Raw genomic sequence first — 22691 nt, 5'->3', positions numbered from 1 at the left:
GGGATCGAACCCGCACCTCCTGCGTTGGAAGCGCATAGTCTTAACCACTGGACCGCCAGGGAGAGTCCCCAGTTTCTTCATCTTTAAATTTGCATTCCTTGTTAGGGTCATTGTGAGGATTAAAGGAAGACAGTGGATGTGAAACAATGTGGAGCAACATAGGGTTCCACGCAGAAATGCTTCCCCAGCCCAGGGGGTGGGCCATGCCCCCAGGCTTCACAGCTGACTCGTAACCAGCGTCCCTGGTCCCCCTTTGGGCCCTCCCACCCTGCCCCTCGCATCTCCTCCATTACAATCAGAGTAATCTTCCCAAAACCCAGAGTTAGTAATTCCCTGGCCCCCTTAAAAATCTCCAGTGATGCAGTCTGAGTTCAGAACATGGTCCCACGGGGCCAGGATCTCCCCTGTCACCTCTGCAGCCACATCTGCCCCCCTCCCCCTGCCCAGGCCCTGTCTCCCCAGGAAGCTCCTGCTGGCCCTTCGAGCCCCAGCACAGGTACCTCCTTCTAAGAGATGCTTCTTGGAGCATTCTGGAGCTGCCATGTCTTCTTCTTTTTTTTTTAAAGAATCATAGGTCTGAGGGCTTTTTTTTTTTTTATATATAACTATATTTTTCTTCCCTCTCTTTGTTTGCCAAGTGCTATTTAAATTTATTTATTTATTTTTATGGCTGTGTTGGGTCTTCGTTTCTGTGCGAGGGCTCTCTCTAGTTGCGGCAAGCGGGGGCCACTCTTCATCGCGGTGCGCGGGCCTCTCACTATCGCGGCCTCTCTTGTTGGGAGCACAGGCTCCAGATGCGCAGGCTCAGTAGTTGTGGCTCACGGGTCCAGTTGCTCCGCGGCATGTGGGATCTTCCCAGACCAGGGCTCGAACCCGTGTTCCCTGCATTGGCAGGCAGATTCTCAACCACTGCGCCACCAGGGAAAACCCCCGGCCATGTCTTCTTGATCCTCCTCCACGACTGCCTTCTGTTACCTGTTTGGGGACGTGAGTCCCCAGCAGACTGTGAGCAAGCCAGGGGCAGGCGCTGCCCGAGGGGCCTCTGACCATCTCCCAACTCCGTATACTGTAGGCGCTTAATAGTTGGAGCCAGCATGCATTGAGCGCGTGTCCTTACCACTTAACGTGCTTTACTTGTATTAATGAGTTGCTTTTTCACGGCAGCTCTGGGAGACCATGCATCCATCAGTCCTGGCTGGAGGCAAAAACCATACCAATTATTTGAACAGAGAATTTAATCTTTAAAAATGATAACTAGACATAAAGTGTTCACTTGGTAACTATAAAAGGGAAAATAGAAAATTGCAGGCAACAGTTCCCACCCCTGGAGCTGAAGGAACAGAGGGAAGAGGTAGGAATTATTACAGCTCCGGGCTGGAAGCCACACTCTGGGGTCAGCAGGCAGCTCCAGAGGGAGCAGCACCAGGCGGGGGGACAAAGGCCCATGATGCTGCATCTGAGTTTTGAAAAAAACTGCAAAGTGTGCTTAGCTGCTGCTGAAGGAAAGAAGTGCCACCACTGGCATGGAGAAAGGGGCAGGGACAGGAACACAGGAAGGGACAAGTTCCTTTTTCCCCCTCCAGACCTTGTCTCCCTCTCACCGCCCCCGTTGGCAGTGCTGAACAGGCAGACACAGCAGAAGTAGGGTTGGCAGAGTCCTGGCTTCAGCATCACAAAGCAGGTTTGGAGCCAAGAGATGAAAGCTCAAAGACTGGCCTTGGCAGGAGCTGTTACTATTCCATTTCACAGATGAGGAAACTGAGGCACAGAGAGATTAAGTAATCTGCCTAAGATTAAATCACTACCTAGAGCAGAACCAGGATTTGACCCCAGGCAGTCTGGCCTCAGCACTCTAGCTCTTAACCCCTGGACCGCAAATGTTGAATGAATGAATGAATGAATGAATTTGAATGAATGAATGAATTTGAATGAATGAATGGGCAGGCCCCCAGGTAGTACCTGACCAGTGCCCAGTCATGCCTCCCACAAGCACAGGTCGTCCCGGCGTGACTGCCTCCTTGTCATCTGCCAGGTCATCCACTGGAACTCCCCCAAGAAGCTGCGGGTGAAGAACAAGCACGTGGAGTTTTTCCGCAACCTCTACCTGACCTTCCTGGAGTACGACGGGAACCTCCTGCGACGGGAGCTGTTCGGCTGCCCCAGCGAGGCTGACATCAACAGTGAAAACGTGAGTGGTCCCAGGGCTCGGCCGCGCAGGCAGCGGTGGCCTCCCTGCTGGTCTGCCGAGGACCTCCGGCGCCAGCCTCCATGCCAGGCTCAGGGCAGGCCCAGGAGGAGCCAGGCACCATCCCCACCTCGGGGCGGTGGCCAGGGGGACAGGCATATCAGCAGATCACTTCTGTGCTCGTCCCTGTGGTTGCAGAAGGGGGTGCGCTCGCCCAGACTAGGTGAAGTCAGAAGGGAGCTGCCAAGCAGAGGAATCAGAGTGAGCAAAAAACACCAGTGAAACAACAGACAAAGGGTCTCTCCACAGCCGGGAACTCTGAGGTCTTTGTGGAGATGGCACCCACATGGGAGACCCAGGAATCAGGGTCAGTGCCTGGGGTGGCACAAAAGATTTTCACAAATGGTCACAGGCATAGCTGACATCTACTATATTGTCCAGTTTCTTCACTGTTTATAATTTTTTTCGTACGTTGTATCTCATTTGTTGCTCATAGAAACCCTCTTTTTTTTCCCCAATTAGAGTTGAAGACATTTAGGTACAGAGAGGTTAAGCAGGTTGCTCATGGTCACACAACATGTAGGAGCAAAACTGAGACTGATTGGAAGTTCTGAGGAGCAGGATGTGGGGCAGCAGCTCACTGTAGTGGAAAAGGTAGGGCATGTGGGGTCAGGCTGACCTGGGTTTGGCTGTAATCCCTTCCGATTTCCACCTGTGTGACCTCAGGCAAGTTACTCAACCTCTCTGTGCTTCAGTTTCCTCAGCTGTCAAATAGAGAGAAGAAAAAACGGTTATAGGGCTGTTCTGAGACTAAGTGAGAAACTGCATGTAACGCACCTAGCTCAGCATCTGCCATATGTTAGGTGCTTGATAAATATTTGCTCCCTGCCCTTTCCTTGACCCTTAGTATTAGACACAGAAGTAATTGGTTTATTCAGTCAACAAACATTTACTGAAGGCCTTCTTATTCTGAGCACTAAGGATTCATAGGTAAATAAGGGCAGTGGTCCCTGCTCTCATGGTATTGATATTCTAGTGGGGGAGACACAATAACTAGACGAACTATCAGGAAAAATTACCAGCCAGTGGCAGGTGCTACATAGTGACATATGAAGTCAGGGAGGACTTCTCTGAGGAGGTGACATTTCATCTGAGACCCAAATTCAAGAAAGAGACAGCCTTGGAAGAGCAAGGGATCAGGGAAATACAAATCAAAGCCACAATGAGATATCTTCCTGTGCTTGTTAGGATGGCTATTATCAAAAAAACAAAAGATACTAAGAGTTGGCAAGGATGTGGAGAAATTGGAACCTTGTACACTGTTGGTGGAATGTTAAATGGTATAGCTGCTATGGAAAACAGTATGGAGGGGCTTCAAAAAATTAACAGTAGAACTGTCATGTGATCCAGTGATTCCACTTCTGGCTATTCTGGGTCCTAAAGAATTGAAATCAGGATCACAAAGCAATATCTGCGTTTCCATGTTCACTGCAGCAGTATTCCTAATAGCCAAGCTATGGAAACAACCTAAGTACCATCGATAGGTGAATGGATAAAGATAATGTAGTAAATATATATATATATATATATATATATATATATATATATATATGTAGTAAACATACATAGTAAATATATATGTGTGTATGTGTGTGTGTGTATATATATATATATATATATGGATATTATTCCACCTTGAAAAAGAAGGAAATCTTACCATTTGTGACAAGGTGGATGGACCTGGAAGACATTGTGCTACGTGAAATAAGTCAGTCACAAAAGGACAAATATATGCATAAGTCCAAATATACGAGGCATCTAAAATAGTCCCACGCATAGATGGTGACAACAGAATGGTGGCTGCCAGGGGGTGGGGAGAGGGCGTTGTGGGGAGCTATGGTCACTGGTTATAAAGGTACAGTTATAAGTAAGTTCCAGAGATCACTCTACAACCTAGTGCTTTTAGTTCACGGGGTATTGTGCACTTAGAATTTATTTAAGAGTGTACATCTCATGTTAAGTGTTCTTACCACACACACACGAAGAAAAAAACCAAGACACTTCTGGAGGCAATGGTTATGTTTATTACCTTGAATGTGGTGATAGTAACCTGAGTATATACATATATCCAAACTCATGTTTTCATTATGTGTCATTTTTTGTGTGCCAACTATACCGCAGTAAAGCTGGAAGAAAAAAAAAGAAAAAGAACAGCAAAGGAAGTACATTCCAGGTGGAGGAAGTTGCTGGTGCAAAGGTCCTGAGGTAGGGCAGGTTTGCTGTGAGGAGCTGAAGGATGGCCTGTGTGCCCGGGACTGCTGGGGGAGGAGGAGAACAGGAGATGCTGAGCGGCAGGTAGCCGGGAGGCAGGCTGGAGGGATGCTGGAAGTGGGTTAAAGAGTCAGGATTTTGTTTTGTTACTGTTGTTGTTTGTATTCTTATCTTGGATGTCAGAAGAATTCTTTTAGGCTCCAATGGCAGGGATGGGCGTGTGTGGAAGCTCTTGCAGGCTTACACTCACCTGGCCCTGTATCAGGGTGACTGGTCACACGGCCACCCCTGCTCTCTGTCACTTGGCCCCCAGGTCACAGTGGCGTCGCCTCTAGCTCCAGCCCTTCTCCGTGTCACCCTCCCTACCTGCCTCAGCGTCCGCCCTTCTTTACCACTGGCAAGAGAGGAAAGAAAACCATTGAGCACTTGACCGCTGTCTCAGATTCTGGGAAGCCCTTAGAGGTCTCGACAAACACTGTGTTCCTCTGGGTTTTCCTTCCGTTCTCTTTCCTCAAATCAGTATTTTTTGTCATCATCAATGTTTGAGTGCCCATTCTGCACTCTTTCCCCAACCATTAAATATAAACTCTTCTCCTGCTCCTTTTTTTTTTTCCTCCACGGAAGAGGCTCAAATAAAAAGCCTTGCAGATTGACGCCATCAGTTAATCTCCGTATGGGTGAGTTCCCGTGGCGCGCTGCTCAGTGCCTTACGAAGTGGAACTCCCTTTAAAAATGACTCACCAGCTTTTCCCACACCAGCTTCCCCTGGTGGGTCATCAGAGGGGAGAAGTCTTTGGTTGTCCCTCTCGGAATCTGTGACTGCATTTACTTGTTTAACACGCACGTGTGAGAGACGGCCACCTACCAGGCGCTATGGAGGGCACCGTGGTTGAAATCAGAGGCTGGCCCACGCCCTGTAGAAGGTGCTTGCCATGGAACAGTGTCAGAGGTGGCAAGAGGACAGTCTGCCCGGGTACAGGGAGGGCCATGAAGGAGAGAGCAGCCTTTTTTGGGGCTCACCTCAGGTGTCCCCCCAAACACTCCCCTTAATGCTGAGCCCACATCCACCACCTTTCTGCTGCTCCTACACCCCAGGCTTCCCCCACCCTCCTTGGGAAGGTCTTTGTACTTGCTTCCCAAGTCCTGGGACACCCTGACCACCCGCCAGCCTCGGGTAACCCTTAATATCACTCTCTGTGATGTGCCATATTTTCTTTTCATCAGCACATACCTACTATCCACAATTATTTGATTCATGTCATTTTTTTCCTAGTTTTTTTCCCCAAATATAAGAGACTCTGCCTGTACCGTTCACCTCTGAGGTGCCCTCCCCTAGAATGGAAGCAGGCACATAACAAGCACTTAATAAATGTTTATGGAATGAACTGAACAAAATAAGAGAGAAGAATGAAGGACCAGACACAAAGGAAGAACAGATGAAGAAGTAGAGAGTTCGGAGAGAATGTGCTGGTAGTTTCTGTACTGGAGCAGAGGCGTGTCAGGAGAGGGGCAGAGAATGAAGCTGAGCGAAGGGCCTGGGCTGTGCTTAGGAGTTTAGACTTAATCCTGTCGGTAGTGAGGAGTCCCCAAAGGGCTTTAATCGTGGTCACATTTACATTTGAGAAAAATCACTCCATGTAGAGAATAGAACGGAAAGGGTGAGACTGGAGGCAGGGAGACCACTTAGAGGCCGTTGCCGCATCCCAGGCCAAAAGATGGTGATGGGGCTCTGACCAAGGGTGGCAGCCGCGGGAATGGAGAGGACAGATGGATTGTTTTGTGGGCGCTGAGAACAGGGGAGCAAGTGCAGCTGGAACCATAAACCGAGACGGCCGGTCCCTGTGCTCTGCTTCAGTCAGATGCCTCTGGCTTGACAGGCCCGCGGCGGCGCGGCAGGGGCTGGAGCAGGCAGAGAGTCTGTAACATCGCAGCCTGGAATCGTGTCTCCGTGGGGAGTTCCAGCCCTGGTCCTTTGCAGCATGCTGAGTGTTATCTGCAAACACAGCCAGCGGGAAAAGGGTAAGACCTTGTATCTGGCCCAAAGCCGAACGCTCCCAGCTTTGGGGAGGAGGTCATTGGAACTGTGACAAGCGCACGGTTAGTGGTCGTCTCAAAGACTGGAAGTCAGGGACCTCTCCATCGGACTGCAGATCCCAGATGGGAAAGGGCTCTGGTGGCAGGGTCTGAGTCTCAAGACGCGTTCATCCATTCAGCAGATTAGTCATTGAAATGGTCACCAGCCACAGGGCTAGTGATCCTGGGGGAGCAAGTGCAGATTGAAGCCTGACTCTCACAGGGCTTGTCTAGTGAGGGATGCAGGCAGGCACGGGGTTGCCATCCAGCGTGATAAGTGCCGGGACAGTGTGATGCTTTGAGAGCACACAAGAAGGGGAGAGTAGGTATGTCAGGGAAGACTTCCTGGAGGAGGTGATATTCGAAGGATGAATAAGGAGGAGTGAGAAGGTATGGAGAGTGGAGGGAGCAGCACAGGCAGTGGAGACCAGAGGTGAACACAAGCATGGCATACCCGGCTTCCGGTGAAGCCAGCGTGAGCGCATGGAGGGCTGCACAGGTTCATTTTTGTATTATTACGTCTTCACGGAGGTGATGATGATGATAAGGGTGTGAGCTCTCCGGTCATCCCAGGTCACTCATTTAGTGGACGTAGGACCTCAGAGAGGTCACGTGGATGCTCTGAGCCTTGGCTCACCGTCTGATAAATAACTGGGGACAGTGATGCCTTTGTCATAGTGTCTCATGGATAATTGATGTTAAATCACCAAAAACAGGACACCCAGAACACAGTGTTCATTGAGAAGGGGGTTTATCACAAACCACAGTGCCCAACCTGTCTGATCATACTCTGTTGTTCCACGAATGGGTTTTGGGATTTTAAGATTTTTTTTCTAGGAAGGCCTGGCAGAGAGATGAACCTACAGAGTCACTTAGAAATCTGTGTATAAAGCATGGGAGGGGCTGTCACATTTGCTCTGGATCAGACTATCCCAGGTAGATTTCTCCTCCAACAGGAGACTCCGGGTGAGAGGAAGAGGCCATTTGGTTGGTCTTGGTGCCAGAAAGAGAGAGGGAGAGAGAAAAGAAAAAGGAAAAGAGGGCGGGAAGGAGCATGAATTCAGGAGGTTGGGGGATTCAACCCTTCAGTAAGCAGCAAACCCCATTTTCCAGCCTTTGTTTGGGGTACTTGCTCCAAAACAAGATGGTTTTGTTTGGAAGAGCTCGGGCTCCAGCTGCGGTGTAGAATGACAGTAGCTGATGGGACATGGCCACTCCTGTCCCATAGTTTGTCTGGGCATCTCTCCCTGGAACCAATAAGTTAATCTGTATAATGCAATAAGCATTCACTTGGCATTAGTTACTATAATTGATTGAAGTCGCAGTGGAAGCTAGGATTCTATATATTAGCATTTCTCTCCCCTTTCCTCAGCAGCCCAGCTGCTCAAGCATAGCCAAGAAACTCTGGGACTCCACAGAACACGGCTGGATAATCATGGATATTCTCTAACCCCTAATCCGTGCAAAAATCCTTCTACAGTGTCTCTAACAGGCTTACATCTGGTTTCTGCTGGAATCTTCCCAAAGACAGGGAGCTCACCACCTCCAGCAGCTTAGTGCACTGTTAGAAAGCTCCAGATGCTAACCCATTCTTCCTCACGTTGAGTTGAAATCCCCCCTTCTGGAAAGAATCCATTAATCTGAGTCCTGTCCTTGGGTGCAGTAAAAAATAAGGACACCCCCTGTGGTCCCCAACAGCCGGGCAGATAGTGTAGCTTCCATACAGCGTGTTATCCAGAAACATGTAACTCTCCCCAAGCATTGTATTTATAGAAGGCTGCTTTATCATCAAGAGTGCCTTGCTCCACCTCAGGGAGTTTTCCAGATAAAAGAAACTCACCTTTCTAAATGCAAAACCGTTAAAATGTATGTTATTATAGATGTTTTCCAATTTGGATGGGAATCGTACTAAAGTACATGCCCTTCCTTAGGAACCAAAGTATACCAAACTCAATTTACAATTTTCAGTGACTAAGGTTGCACTGAGTAGGCTGAGGGGGCAGGAATTGGCCAGAGGAGGGAAGATGCTGTTTATCCTGGCAGGAAATGGCCTCAGACTGTTTGCTGCCTATTCTGCAGATGCCTTTCTGACAGCTGTCACTTTCACTTCATCAGCTTCAGAACAACCCTTTCTGGGCTCTAACCCCCTCTTCATCCTTCCCATGGCAGCCAAAAAAAGGAAAACCAATGGTATTGAAGTCAGAAAGTCCAGTGGTAAAAGAATTATCCACTGTCATGTTAGAAGTTAAATTATGAAACATAGCGAACACCTAAAAAGTGAAAAAAAGCAAAAAGACTGGACACCAATGAGTTTTCACATTTATATGTAATTGCATGTCAGTAGACAAGCGTCTGCAGACTTGGAGTTCCCTCATCCGATGCCCACAGCAGACATCACTAATTGATGACCCCATTTGTCCCTCTGGGCTCAGCCCCAACCCCAGGATCCTCACCAAGACAGCACTCCGGAGAACCAGTAACAGTCTCCAAGCAATAACACGGGAGATGCGGAAGCCTATTGGGCATCCGTGCGCTAGGCCTTCATCATTCTGTTCTCTCCTGCATGGGGAGAGCTCTCTGTGCTGCTCCAAGACCTTTCTCTGCTTCTTCTAGCCTTTGACAATTGGAGATTTCCTGCAGGGAAAGCAAAAGGGAAATGCAACTTTAATCTTCACCACAATCAAGGGACGGAGGCGTTACGAGTCACATTTCACAGATGAAGGAAACCAAAGCTCAGAAGAGATGAGTTACGTGCTCAAAATCAAGCACCTCCTACATGATGGGGCCATGATTGGAAACGAGGTCGCCCTGACTTTGAAGCCATAGACCGACCGAGGCCATGCTTCTCAAGTGGATGTAGATCCCTATTTAAAATTAACATAAGAGGAACTACAAGTCATTCAGCGATTCTCCTAGTTGCTTTTACTTTATATCACTGTTCTTACGAACAGTGTTCTTTTACGAACCCTGCAAAGTAGTTATTATTATTATTATTTTTTAGAGGAGAAAACGGAGGCTCAGCGATATGAAATCAGAGGACAGGTTGGTGGCAGCTCTGGAACTGGTATCAGTCTTGCTGAGTAGTCTTTTTACAACTGCTGAAAACACTCCGTGATCTAAAGTTGTAATACTTACCCCAATCCCAGCACCCCCATCTCCCAGAGCTCGTGCCTTTATTTTTCTCCATAGCACTTATCACCCATCGATGTATTATATTCTGGACTTATTTATTTTGTTGGTTCTGTCTCTCCAACTAGAATGTAAGCTCTGGGACTGCAAGGATGTCTGTCTGTTTCATTCATCAGTATATCTTTATGCCTATGAAAGACTGCTCGATAAATTTATGTGCTCGATAAATTTTGTCAAACCAATGAACTATTACAAGTCTTTGTCTTGAAGTATTTGTGGTACTCTGGAAAGATCCCCGTACTTAAAATCAGAAAACCAGGCCCCAGGACTAGATCTATGCCTTCAAGCATAACTCTTGCCTTCCCTGAGCCTCAGTTTTCCCACCTGTAAAATGGTCAGTAAACAAACCCAGCCCAGGCTGGTATGTGTGTTGAAGGGCTTAAGGTGTGCAAAGGGCTACAGGCCACGGGCGGTCTCCTTACGAGTATTGGCCAGAAAGCTCGTCCTGGATGCCTTCCCATCCAGCTGCTCTCAGCCCCTTGCCTCACCTCTGAAATGAGGGCTTCCACGTTCAACCCCCTCGTGCCACAAGGGTGATGGGCCGCCTGTGGGGTCACATTCCCTGATGCTAAGCTCACTAAGAAGAAAAGACAACGGCCTCACGGTGGCTCAGTGAGAAGTTAAAAATAAGACACATGTAAACAGAATCTACCAGGGAACAGATGGCTCTGTGGAAACAGCTGTACCCCAGAGAAACCCCAGAATGCATTATTGCTCTCACGTGCGAGCCGCATGTCACCAGCTCTTTAATCACACAGTGGGCAGCGGAGCCCAGGGTGGATGGCGTCCAGAGCCCTACCACAGGCTGCCCGAGGCCAGCCTCCAGTGACTTTCCATGGCGTGTTAGGTTCCAGAGCCTGAAGCATCACAGTGTTTGCCTGGGTGGCCAGGAGAGGGGGGATAAAGGGGGGAGTCATGGTCCAGATACTCAGAGGGTGTGTCTGGGCCACAGGAATACATCCTTCCTTCACACGCCTGGGCTCTGGTTGTCACCTGTCCAAACCTGCCAGGTGCTCGACTCTCCTGTGCCTTTGTCAGTCGCAGCCCCCGCCCTCTTCTGCTTTTGGCTGAATCTTCCTCCCCTAACTGGCTCCTTGTGTAGGTAAGAGGACAGCTCCGGAGCAAGACTGCCTCACCTAAGATGCTAGGAATACTCCCTTTGGGATTTCAGGCCACTCAGACTCTCTGTGCCTCAGTTTTCTCACCTGTAAATGGGAATCAGGTAGGACTGTTCCTACCTGGTAGGCTTGATGAGGACTAAGTAAGGTAAGACAGGTCAGGAGCTTAGGTGCGTGTAGCACGTAGCACATCCCCCCGACCTTGAGTTTTGTTTGCATTATGAATACACAGTTTTACAGTTGCTAACTTGCTTCTCTGTTTCCCCACCCAGACTGTATAAACAATTTCAGTGCAGAAATGGGTTCATTCCCCATTCCTAGCACAGGGCTTGGCATAAAATAAGGGACTATAGCTGGGAGGGAGCAGACCATGCCTTTTTCTTGTTTCCTCAGAGCCTCAGTCAGTGCTCAGCAGACCCCCTCTGAACCGTCACTGAATGGTCCTAGGCCCAGGCTTCTCCCCTCCCAGGAAAGAATGAAAGCGGCCCATGGTTTGGTTTCCTTGGAAAACAGTGTTTTGGGTTCCTGGAACTCTGTTGATTAACATGCACAGCAGGCAACCAGTGAGCTAGTAATTTTTCTCTGCCTGTCCACGTGGTTTAATAAAACTTAACCACTTCATGGAAACCCCAGGGAAGAGCCCTGAGTTAGGTTCCAGGAGACGTGACTTAGAGCCCCAGCTTTTCTGTGCACATCCCCGGTGCTCCAGTTTCCTCATCCATCAACTGGGGGCAAGAGGGCAGCCCTGCCAGTCTCATATAGACACTGGGAGGAACGGATGAAGAAATGGATATCCAGGCCGCTGAAAGTGTAAAGCAACACTCCTGAGTGTTATTTTTATCCATCAGATATTTCTACCCATTGTCCTAAAGCATCAAAAGGACAGCTGTCGAAAGAAGAAAGGGTGGCCTCAGAGACTCCTGACTTGGTCCGCTGTACTGTCTTCATCACTTACTGGCTGGAAGAGGTCAACTAGGCGTGTTAGTTAAGATAACACAAGCAACTGTAAAATGGACTCGGCAGACTGGAAGTTAATGACTCACACGAAGTTCAAGCAGGTGTTCCTGATTGGCAGGCGGCTCTTCTCCAGGTTCAGGGCCCATCTCGTGCCTCTGCCCTCCACGGAACATCCTCCACTGGGGGCTCTTGCTCTGGCTGACAAAGAGAAGATTGTGCATGAGACAGTCTTAGAAATTCTGGCCTGTAGTGGCCAGAATCTGCCCACATTCCACTGACGCGAACTTGGCTACATGGTTTACCCTGCACTGCAGGAAGGTTGGAAACTCAGCCCGAGAGCAGAAGATCTCTGCCACCGAGGGAAGCACGTGATTCAGTCCTCTGCAGTCACAGAACCATCTGTCATTAGACTAGAAAGATCCCCAGGGACTGATGAACACGGCATTGTAGTGACTTGATTATGTGCAGGAACTTGGAGGAAAGACACCTGGATGTGAATCTCGGCTACTCTGTTCATTCATTGTGTGACCTTGAACAAGTGGCTAAGGCTTTCTTTATAGAACTGGACTGCTGGTGGTCTCTAAGCCAGGGTGACCATGTGAGTGTTAGTGAGAAAGTGCCCGCAGGGCTCTCAGCCCTTACCTGGCCTAGTGAGCACGTGATCCTTGAAGCCGGAACTCTTTGTCTTGCTGTTGGGAGAAATGACTTGCTCAAGGTCATGTGGAAAATGAGGGTCAGAGGAATCAGGCCTCAGTGTCCACTTATCCCCATAATCTCTCCGTGTAGTTTTTCTTGACTTTGAGCAGAAGTCCGTTAGGCCGGAGCCCAGGGACACACTTCCCACCCATCTGAGCCCTCAGGCAGGACCAGCCATCATCTCTGGCAGCTCAGAGGTTAGTCTAGGCCACTGCCCTTCAGGATGGGAAGAAATAAATGCAAACTGCGTAAAGGTCATTTTCCCTTAAGTCCAGATCTCCCTGTGCCTCAGCTGGCTGCCCAAGGAAGCAATTTAGCAAGTGCATTTTATCTCAGGAGGAATCTGTCTTTTGTTTCTGTGACTTGTTTGTCAGGAGCCCCTGCTCCCCACGTGGCTGGAGTGTGGAGTGGGGGTAGCCTTCAGACCCTGTTCACAAAAGCCACCCCAGCCCTGCCTTCCAGCTCCGCAGCTCCCTGGAGAAATTACCTGGGTGAAAAAGAGGTGGGTTTCAAGCTGCTCTAGTCTCCCCCTTGGGATAATATCAGCCATGCAGTCAGCAATAAGCAGTCCTAGATTAGAATTTGAAAAGGTACATAATTCAATCATAATAACATCGCTGAGGTGTGTGTAGCACTCTACAGTTTACAAAGCACTTGTACATGCATTAGCTCATTTGAGAAAATTGCAGGGAATTACTTAAGTACAGAAAAGTATAAAGAAGCCAATAAAATTCATCTGTGAATTCACCACTCAGAGAAAAGCTTTGTTAACATTGTAACGTGTTCCCTTTGGTCTGTTTCTGTGTGGGGTTTGTTTGTCTTTTTGCTGTATTGGAATCATAACTGCATATGCATCTTTATGGCCTGCTTTGTTCACATAGCGTTGTATCTTCCACCAGCTCATTTAATCCTCACATCCATCCGCCAGGAGAGAAGTAATTGTGTTGTGAGATGTCCCTGGTGTGAGGTCCAGAGACTGGATTCACAGTCCGGACCGCTGCTCTCTAGCTGTAACTGGAAGATTATGGGCGCCTTCTGAGCCTCAGTTTCCTGTTTCGTAAAACGGAGATCTGTGCTCAAGAATTAAATTAGTAAAGCAATGCACCTGATTTAGCACTGCACCTGGCGCACAGTAGGTGCTCAGTCTATATTAGAGCAGAGGTGCAAAGCACCAGGTTGATAATAAATATAATATTAAAGCTCAAGGAAGGCATCTATTTGGTCCAGAGTCCAATAGACTCTGACGTTTTATGTCTGACCTCATACCTGCTGTGCTTTCCACAGTACCCAGTGTGGTTGGTAAATGGCAATGTTACCTAGATCCTATCCGTTAAGCCCTGTGATGGCCACAGGTGACCTTGGGATGTGGCTGCCATTGAACCACATTGGTACCATGAAGTTCATAGATGGAGGCTACTTATCCCACGGGACTGCTGGTAGACCCTCCCAGCTAGGGCAGCCATACTTTGGTAGCTCTAGGAGCATTGTCATTGGTCACTGTTCCCTTTCTTAACATGCTGTGGCTCTGAATGCATCCAACAGAGTCGTGCTGGGCACTCAAGATGCACTAGGTGTTCTGGGTTCAGGGGATTCAGAGATGGATGGGATACGGTTCCTGCCTTTAGGAGCCCACGCTATGGGCGCTTTCCAGAAAATGGCTCTTGGAGCTATTTACCTTGGAATGTCATTTTCCTCAACTTAAGGGTACTGCCGGTATAAGGCTAAGGGAGAAGGGAGAACCCCATAACACATGCATTTCTCATGTTCTGGTCACTAATTTCCTTTCTCTTGTGATGAGGATAAACAGCTTTTTCGAAACCTCATCAAAGAAAGACCCTTTGCTCCACACGCGTGTGTCCGGCCGTGCTCACACACGGACCTGCATACACATCCTCACACGCTCCCCCTCTCTCTTCACTGGGCTGGAAGCCATGCACTCTTATTGGCATACTAAAAATACAGCACGAAACAAATACCCCCCAAACAGCCCTGCTTTTGCAAAGAACTTGACAGACATTTATTCTCTAAAGGGCAGTAATTGCTTGTTTTCTTCAGCAGGGTGGGTGAGAAAGGGAAGGTGGGTGTCGGTTGGTTCCGTTTCCTCCTGGCAGGCAACACTGCCACTTCCAGGCATATTTGAGTTCAAGGAGGAAGACGTCGGGACTCTCTCTGACACTCATGAAACAGAAGGTGACCCAACCTCATCCAGCCCCTCTTCCCCTGCCCTCCAGACCCTTGCCGTGCCATCTCCTTCAGGTGACGTTTCAGCACACGTCCACCTAGGTGTCCCCGGGAGCCCAGGAGTCTCCCTTTCCTAATTGTGATCACAACCATGATAATAGAGACATTGTTGAGTCACTCCAAACACTGTGTTCTTCATATGCAGCATCTCCTGGAATCCTCCTGCCGTCCCCTGAGGCAGCTACTGTTATTATCCCCATTTTACAGGTGAGGAAACTGAGGCCCAGAAGGGTTAAATGATTCACCCACTCTCCCAAGATTTCACGGACAGGATTGGGATCGAAGCAGTAACCTCAGTCCCTGTCCTGTGTCTGTTTCTTGACCTGAGGCTAAACAAGCATCTTTTCTGGAGAGGCAGTTTGGTGGTCCAGGGACAGAGACCCAAGTTTGACCTCCCTGGGTGATCTCAAGGTCTCCAAACAGTTTTCTCAACTGTCAGGTGAGGGTTTGACACATGCCTCACTGGATGGCTCTAAGGAAAAGAAGTCAAGCACACCTAGCACCTTGCACGGAGCCCGGCACATGCTTGTTTGCTGGACACAACCTTTTCTGCCGTCACCGACCCTCAAACTGCAAATATGGGAGCAAATGATGGGCGTAAGAATGACAAGCCTCTATGCATAACATTAGAGGATACAAAAGGGAAATGACACGGACAGACCTTAACTTCAGTGACTGCAGCCTTCTTGTGTGCGGCAGGTATTTCTCATGCACACAGCACATGTATATTGAGCACCTGTCCTGCAGTGGGCACGGTGCTGGGGACAATGGTGAAGTGTCACAGTCTCGCCAGGGAAGTTGGTCTTAAACGATTTCAGTTCAAACTAGCAAGTGCTTTGGTGGAATTATGAGTTGAGCACTCTTAGAGCATAGAGAAGAAATAGACTAGCCCTACCTGGCAGGGCCCATAAAGGTTTCACAGAGAAGGTGCCATTTAAGCTGAATCTTGAAGGTATATAGAATGTCCCCAGGTGGGGAAGAGTGGGTGAGGTGAGGGAGGGCGTGGCAGAGAGGGAAGATGGGCCAAGTGATGGAGGTGTGGGAGGGAAGGCAGGTTTGGAGAGCGGAGGGAAGACCGTTGGTGTAAGGCAGAGTGTGTGGGGATTGATGGGTCAGAGAGAGTATGTGATTGTCAGTGAGGATTTGGGTTTAGTCCTGCAGGCCAGAAGACACCTGGGTTTAGTCCTGCAGGCCAGAAGGCGTCACCTGGCTCATAGGGTCTTAGGTGCAATGAGAGTTCCAGTTCCTAGCTTCATATCAAGTAGTTACCCTGCTGGCGTAGAGGGAATCTTCAAATAGGCAAGGACGTCGAATTGGACTTGAAAAGCTGAAGGGTATCCCTGATGGCATCCTTTTTAAAGGTTAAAAATGTCAAAGATAGCTGAGAACGTCTCACAGATCACTTGATCACAACCAATTCCCCAAGTGGCCTTTGGGAACATATGGGTGCATTTGGAGTTGTACACAGCCGTCTGGAGAATCCTGCGAACGTTTATTGGGCCGGGGCCCTGGAAACCAACTGCCCCGTGGTATGTGGGACAGACTCACACAATGAAAAGGTACCCCACACAAAATGCCAGTGACCCTACCTGTTATCTAATGCTCCAAACCCATAAAACCTCAGTGGTGTACGGTGAGAAGTGTTTGTGGATGCAGCTCTACTGATCTTGGCCAGGCTTGCTCACGTGACAGGCAACTGGGGAGACTCCACTCTGCTCCAGCTCTCTCTCTTCCCCCAGCAGGCTAGCCGGGCATTTTCCCAAGAAGCAGGCACTTCCTCTTGAGCCCTAGCCTCAGGATTGGGGCATCAGTACTACCCCCTCCATTCTGTCTGCCAAAGCAAGTCACAAGTCCAGCGCAGATTCAAGGATTAGAGAAATCGGCTTTGCCTCTCTAATGGGCAGCACCAAAAGTCACATGACAAAGGGGAAGGATATGGGGGAAGGGGCAATGAAGAAACGGGAGCATTTAATGCAGTCAGCTGTCAGAGCACACATCTTGAGAAATAATATCATAGCTTAACCTGTCAAGGCAGTGGTCTTTTTTTTTTTTTTAATAAATTTATAAAAAAAACAAAACACTGCAACAAATTTTTTTAAAAGTCTTTTTTCAGGAATACAAACACAAAAATTACAAGATCAGCATGGTCCTAATATAAAGCAAACTAAAATTTACCATGATTTTGAACTACTGGTAGAGAATAAAGAAGGATAATCCATTTGACCTTAACAGTAAAATCATTGGAACTGTAGACAAAAGAATAATCATAGCATATCACCTAGTTCAAGGCAGTGGTCTTAATTGATAGGTCATAAAGAAGTGAGTGAATATATTTTCTTGTTGTTTTAGAGATTTTATATATATATATCTTCTTTTTGGAAAAGTATTCTGTTGCATTCAGCTCTTAATCACTCTAGTCATGTAAAGTTTAATCTATATTCAACTATATGTCATCATGTGACAGACAAGGTTCATGTAACAGAAGAAATATTGGGAGCAACCATGTGACCTTTGGCAAATTATTATTTTCTTTAAATAAGTTTTATTGAAATACAATTTGCATATGATAAATCCACCCGTTCTAAGTGTATGTGTATTTTCACAAATGTGTACACCCAAATAACCATCACTCTGATCATGACATAAGACATTCCCATCACCCGAAAAAGTTCTCTCCTGCCTATTCCCAGCCCATTCATTCTAATACCGCACATCCACTGATTGAATTTCCGTAACTGTCGAAGTTCTTTTACTCGTTCATTGCAATTTTTCACCTATAAGGCAAGCATAGTCAATCACACCTGCCTGCGAGGGATATTGTGTATCGGGCAGCTGCTTATAAGGCAGATCTGGAAACCTGTATATCTGCATCTGCTTATGTGAAATGCTAAGTTCCTAGTTCCCTGTTAGCAGGACAGCTCACTCTTTCACTAGTTGGGTAGGAAGGAGAATAGGAGAGGTAAGTAAAGAACTCCTACAAGCAGATTAATAAAGTAAAAGACGTCAGAGCATTAGAAGAGAGGCAGAAAAAGAGTGGGTACTGAGACTGATTAAACTTGGATGAAATTAAAAGAAAAGGTGTTTTGTTTTGTTTATGGGTTTGCGTTGTTTTTCTTTCCAATACCTGGTACAGAGGTTGAAATCTGTAGCTCTAGAGAGAGAAAAGCATCAGGTCACACAAAGGTACTGTTCCATTTGGTTTCCGTTACTCTGTTCTTAGACAGTTTCCCCCTGTTATTTGAAATTGTTGTGCTGGGTCATTAAGGAAAACGTTTTTTGTTTTGTATAAGGACTTTGTGGTTGCTTATACATTTGTCAGTGCCACCACCATCACTGTTAGCTCAGAGGGTCTCATTCCTCAGAGGGTGAGGCAGCTGCCCTTTATCATCACCTCTTTGAAATCAGATTAAATTGCAGAGGAAAATGACAACAGGATCCTGTCCTTCTCTGATTGGCCCGTCAATAAGGTCCAATGGGTAACAAACTCAGGGGAGAACAGGGCACAACAAACAGGCAGGCCCCCTCGGGGATCTTCTTCTTGTTTCCAAGCCCTCTTGCCTACCTTTCAGCTCCAGAAGCAGCTGTCTGAGCTGGATGAGGACGACTTGTGTTATGAGTTCCGTCGAGAGCGTTTCACCGTCCACCGAACCCACCTGTACTTCTTGCACTACGAGTACGAGCCCGCTTCAGACAACACGGACGTCACCCTGGTTGCTCAGCTCTCCATGGACAGGTAAGCAGACGGGCCCTCACCCCCCACACAGTCGCCTCGCCGCTGCCCTGCACCCGGTCGGATGGAGAAGGGAGAGATGGCCTCACAGGCTGAGAACATTGAAGCCTGATAAGATGGGGCTTATGTCTCATCCCCTCTCCAGCACTGAAAACCAGGGGCTCCTGTCTCTTGATGGTGCTGGTTGTTTCTGAGGATGAAGAATTGATTCTAAAAAAAATAGAGCTCTACTCAAATTACCTCAAGGAAAGGGGGAGTGTATTATAGGGAAACACATGGGCTGGACCCACAATTGCTGCTGGAAAGCAATTGCTGTTTGTTTTCCTTATATGCGTGTTGATGCAAGCATCATTCGTGGAGCCTGTATCAGGAAGTACTGACGTGATCCCTGCCCTCATGTGGCTCATGGTCCATTGTACTGATTCTCAGCCCTGACTGGGGACAAATTGAATCAGCTGAGGAACTTTTAAAACAAATTCATGGTCAGGTTCCATTGCAAACCAGTTAATAAGTAAGAATCTTTGTGGGGTGGAGACCTTGAATTGTTTTAAGTTTGCCATGTGCAGCCAGCGTTGAGAAAATGGGACTAGCGGTATAAAAACAGTAAATAATTAAGTCAAATGATTATAATTGTGATAAGTGCTTTGAAGGAATGAAACACATATTATCAATGTCAAGTGAGGGACCTTCTTTAGGTGGCATGGTCAGGAGAGGTCTTTCTAAGGAGAGGACATTTCTGCAGAGACTTGAGGATGAGAAAAGGAGTTAGGTATGTGAGTTGCTGAGAAAAGTTTTCCAGGCAGACGAAATAGCAAGTGCAAAGGCCCTGCAGTAGGAAGGGCCTTGTGTATTCAGACACCTGATAGAAGACCAGTGTGACTGAAGCATCACTTGAGAGGGGGCTTGAGAGGAAAGTTGCCTGAGGTTAAGTTTATAAACATTAGAAACTCATAAAATATTTGGATTTTATTCTAAACGTGGTTGAGAACCTATTGTAGAAATTTACACAAAGTTTTATGCTGTAACTTAGGTTTTTGAAAACATCTCTCTGGCTGCCAGGAGGTGAATGGATTCAAAGCCTTTCAGGGCTCTGCAGTTTTTCTGTACCTGGCCGTCCTATGTGCCTTCTGTGCACCTCGGCTAACCAGCTTCCTCTTTGATTTACTGATGTCCATGGGGGCTCCCCTTGCCCCAGTTTCCTTCATGTCATTCCCCCTCGACTCCCACAATTAGGAAGGGAGTTTGATGGTCTCATTCTGTCTTTGAGCCACTTTGAAGATGCCTGTCCAGCCTATGGATGAGATTCCATGGGGTCGTTTTAGGATTAAAATGAGTTAACGCCTGTAAAGTGCTGAGGACAGTACCTGGCACACTTAGTAAGTGTTCAATAAATGTCACTTGTGATTAGTCATGAGTGATTGAAGAATGAGTGAACAAACAAAGGAACAGCACTGGGACACGAAAAGGTTCACAGCCAGTAAGCAGCCTGGGAGTTCGGGAGAGCGAGGGCGACCTTGCCTCCGGAGGCAACCGGGAATGATGCGTGCTGAGAGCGGCTGTGGAAGCAGGTTCCTTTTTGCTTTGTGGGTCCCTCTGCTTATTAGCAAATGACGGCTCACAGAATTAAATGGCTTCATGGCTAGTGGTTTCCTGGAGATGCACAGCCTCCGGGACACCTGTACAGAAACTCAGAGAACTTGCTAACCGTAACAGGTAACAAAGACCCAACGGCATAAAAAGGACAAGCACAGAGCTTCTGGCACCAGCTGGGTCCTTGACCTGCTGTGTCATCTCAGGAAAGGTCTTTCCTTCCTGTGGCCTCAGTTTTCTCATCTCCAAAATTCACGTGATTGCTCAGCAGATACTATGTAAGCATCTATTACAATCATGTGTCAGGCTGCTGTGGGGCTGGGACTACGTAAGAAGACCCTATTCCTGCCTTCAAGGAATATGTAGTGTATTCAGAGTTCAGACCATGTATTCGTTTTCTATTGTTGTTTAATAAATCACCACAGATGTTGCGGCTTTAGAAACACATTTTTTTTTTCTTTTTTTAATTTGACAGCGTCTGGGTCAGGAGTCTGGCTATGTGTTAGCAGGTTCTCTGCTTGCGGTCTGAGGCCTGAAATCCAGGTGTTGGCTGGGCTGCAGTCTCATCTCGGAGTCAGAGTGCACTTCTGGGCTCATTCAGGTTCTGGCAGAATTCAGCTCTAGGACCGAGGTCCCCGTTTCCTTGCTGGCTGTTAGCTGGGGTCCTTCTGAGCTCCTAGGGGCCACCCTCAGGTCTCAGCCGTGTGGCCCTCTCGGCATAGCAGCTTAACTTCTTCAAAGCCAGCAGGAGACTCTCTCCAGTCTGTTATATGACGTAGTCACAGGAGTAACATCCCATCGTATTCCCAGGTTCTGCTCGCACTCAGGGGGGGGGTGCTACAGGGTGATACAGCAGGGCAGGGGCAGGAGTCCTGGGGCCAGCCTAGAATTCTGGCTGGCACAGGCAGGGAACAGGTTCTGACGACAGAGAGATGCTGCAGGAGAAGCCCCCATCCTGGCCGGGGCAGAGGAAGGAAGAGAGAGCGTATGTCCCCGAGGGAGGCTGCGTGGACTGACCTAGACCGGTGTCCCAAGTCACCCCTCCCCTTCCTTATCAGCCTGGGTGTGCACGCGCTTCCCCACCAAGCACAACAGCAAGTCACCCGCCGTAACAGTCGCTCTTCACATTTATTTTTCCTTCTCCTCTATGCCGTTTAAAATGAAAACAAAACCTAATCCTTGATATTCGTGCTGCATGATGGTCTAGATTGGTCTTCTGTTCTCCAGGCAGCATAAATGTATCTCAGTCCCCTCAGACGAGGCACCTGAAGTCCACATACTATGACCTGGCCAGGTGAGTGAGCTCCAGGTGATCCCAGGTTCCCATCAGAGCATCCTGGTTTTCCTTGGTCACATTCACGACTGCTATTCGTACATTCAGTTTGTCACCAAGATATTCCTCGTGAAGATCAGTAGCCAGTGGTTACCTGCAAACTCAGGTGAAAATGTGAGACTCTCTGGGAAAGCCCTGGGACATATTTACATTCAGTCAGTACTTGCTAGGTCTGTGTTCTCTGACCACAGCATCTGCACGTGGTAGGTATTTAGGAGAGAGAAAGTGATGTAGGGGGAAAAAAAGAGAGGAAGACTTGGGTTCAAAGTCGAGTTGCATCACTTCCTAACCGTGTGAATTTGGGCAAGTTATTCAGGCTATTTGAGCCTCACTCTACTTACCTATGAAGTGGCAATAATATCGTCAAGTTCACAGATTGCTGTCTGGGTTTTATAAAATAAGACGCTGGAAAGTGCCCAGTGATTAGCAAGTGGGCCACGAATATTAGCACACTTTCCTTAATGTTTTTCGCCTTTATGCTGGCTATGGCATTTGCTACCCGGAATTTACAAACAATTAGAAGACAAAAATTTTTAATTATTAACAACTCAAATCCATCCTTATGTATACACTTGTTATTAACAAAAGAATACAGACAGGACAGAGCCCCTCTTTCTGCGGCCACCCCAAAGCATCCAGCCTCGGCTGCAGGAAACCCGGCAGGACCTCCCCTCCCAGCCGGCTTAAAAGAAAGCCCCGGCACCTCTCACATCTGCTGCAAACACTAACCTCAGACGCCTTCCCTTCAGGGCACACGCATCCCCCAGCATGGCAGGCGTGTGATTCCCCCTAACGCGCTGTGACAAGCAGTGCCATCCAGACAGTACCTCAGAGAACCCAAGGAATTCCACACCCTAGCAAGAGACACTTAGCGGGACATAATCAGAAATTATAAAGCAGCCACACAGGTGGATGAAGACGGCAGAAATTCCTCCTTCCACGCCGCCATCCCACATATCCAATTACGATGCAGCAGGCTGACTGGTGCCTGTTGGATTGATTTTTAATTGAGGAAACATTTCGGGTGTGTTTGTAAACCTTTGAGTCAGAAGTAGGCCCTACGTGAGTGCCACGACGAATTAGGGGCGCCAGCATGCAGGCTCCCGTGCCCAGCTCCCTCTAGAATTCCGTTCGGAAAGAATGAACGTTGCCTCATGCAGCTGTGGAGCTGGCAGGGCGGCTCCTCGCCCAGGCGCTCGCTCAGGAAGCTTCCCTCCCATCCCAGCAGCGGACGAGAATGGTTGAAAGGACAGAGCGGGCTGGTTAGGAGGGATGCTGATTGCAGCATCCCTGCCACCTGGCCAGGAG

The 22691-nt window shown here is 48.1% G+C and overlaps 1 protein-coding gene across 3 annotated transcripts in view; it reads left to right on the top strand.

The window, feature by feature from the left end:
* The window catches only part of LARGE1 (LARGE xylosyl- and glucuronyltransferase 1), a 602997-nt gene that overhangs the window by 545273 nt on the left and 35033 nt on the right, over nucleotides 1–22691 (top strand). For all 3 annotated transcript variants that reach the window (XM_059936844.1, XM_059936846.1, XM_059936845.1), the window contains exons 10-11: nucleotides 2033–2188; nucleotides 18300–18463. In XM_059936844.1, the coding sequence (XP_059792827.1) occupies nucleotides 2033–2188; nucleotides 18300–18463 (320 nt within the window). The remainder of the gene's footprint in view (nucleotides 1–2032; nucleotides 2189–18299; nucleotides 18464–22691) is intronic.

The sequence above is a fragment of the Balaenoptera ricei genome, chromosome 10 (assembly GCF_028023285.1).
Source record: "Balaenoptera ricei isolate mBalRic1 chromosome 10, mBalRic1.hap2, whole genome shotgun sequence".
NCBI lineage: Eukaryota > Metazoa > Chordata > Mammalia > Artiodactyla > Balaenopteridae > Balaenoptera > Balaenoptera ricei.
The sequence above is the reverse complement of the archived record's forward strand: the minus strand, read 5'-3'. Positions and strand labels throughout refer to the sequence as shown.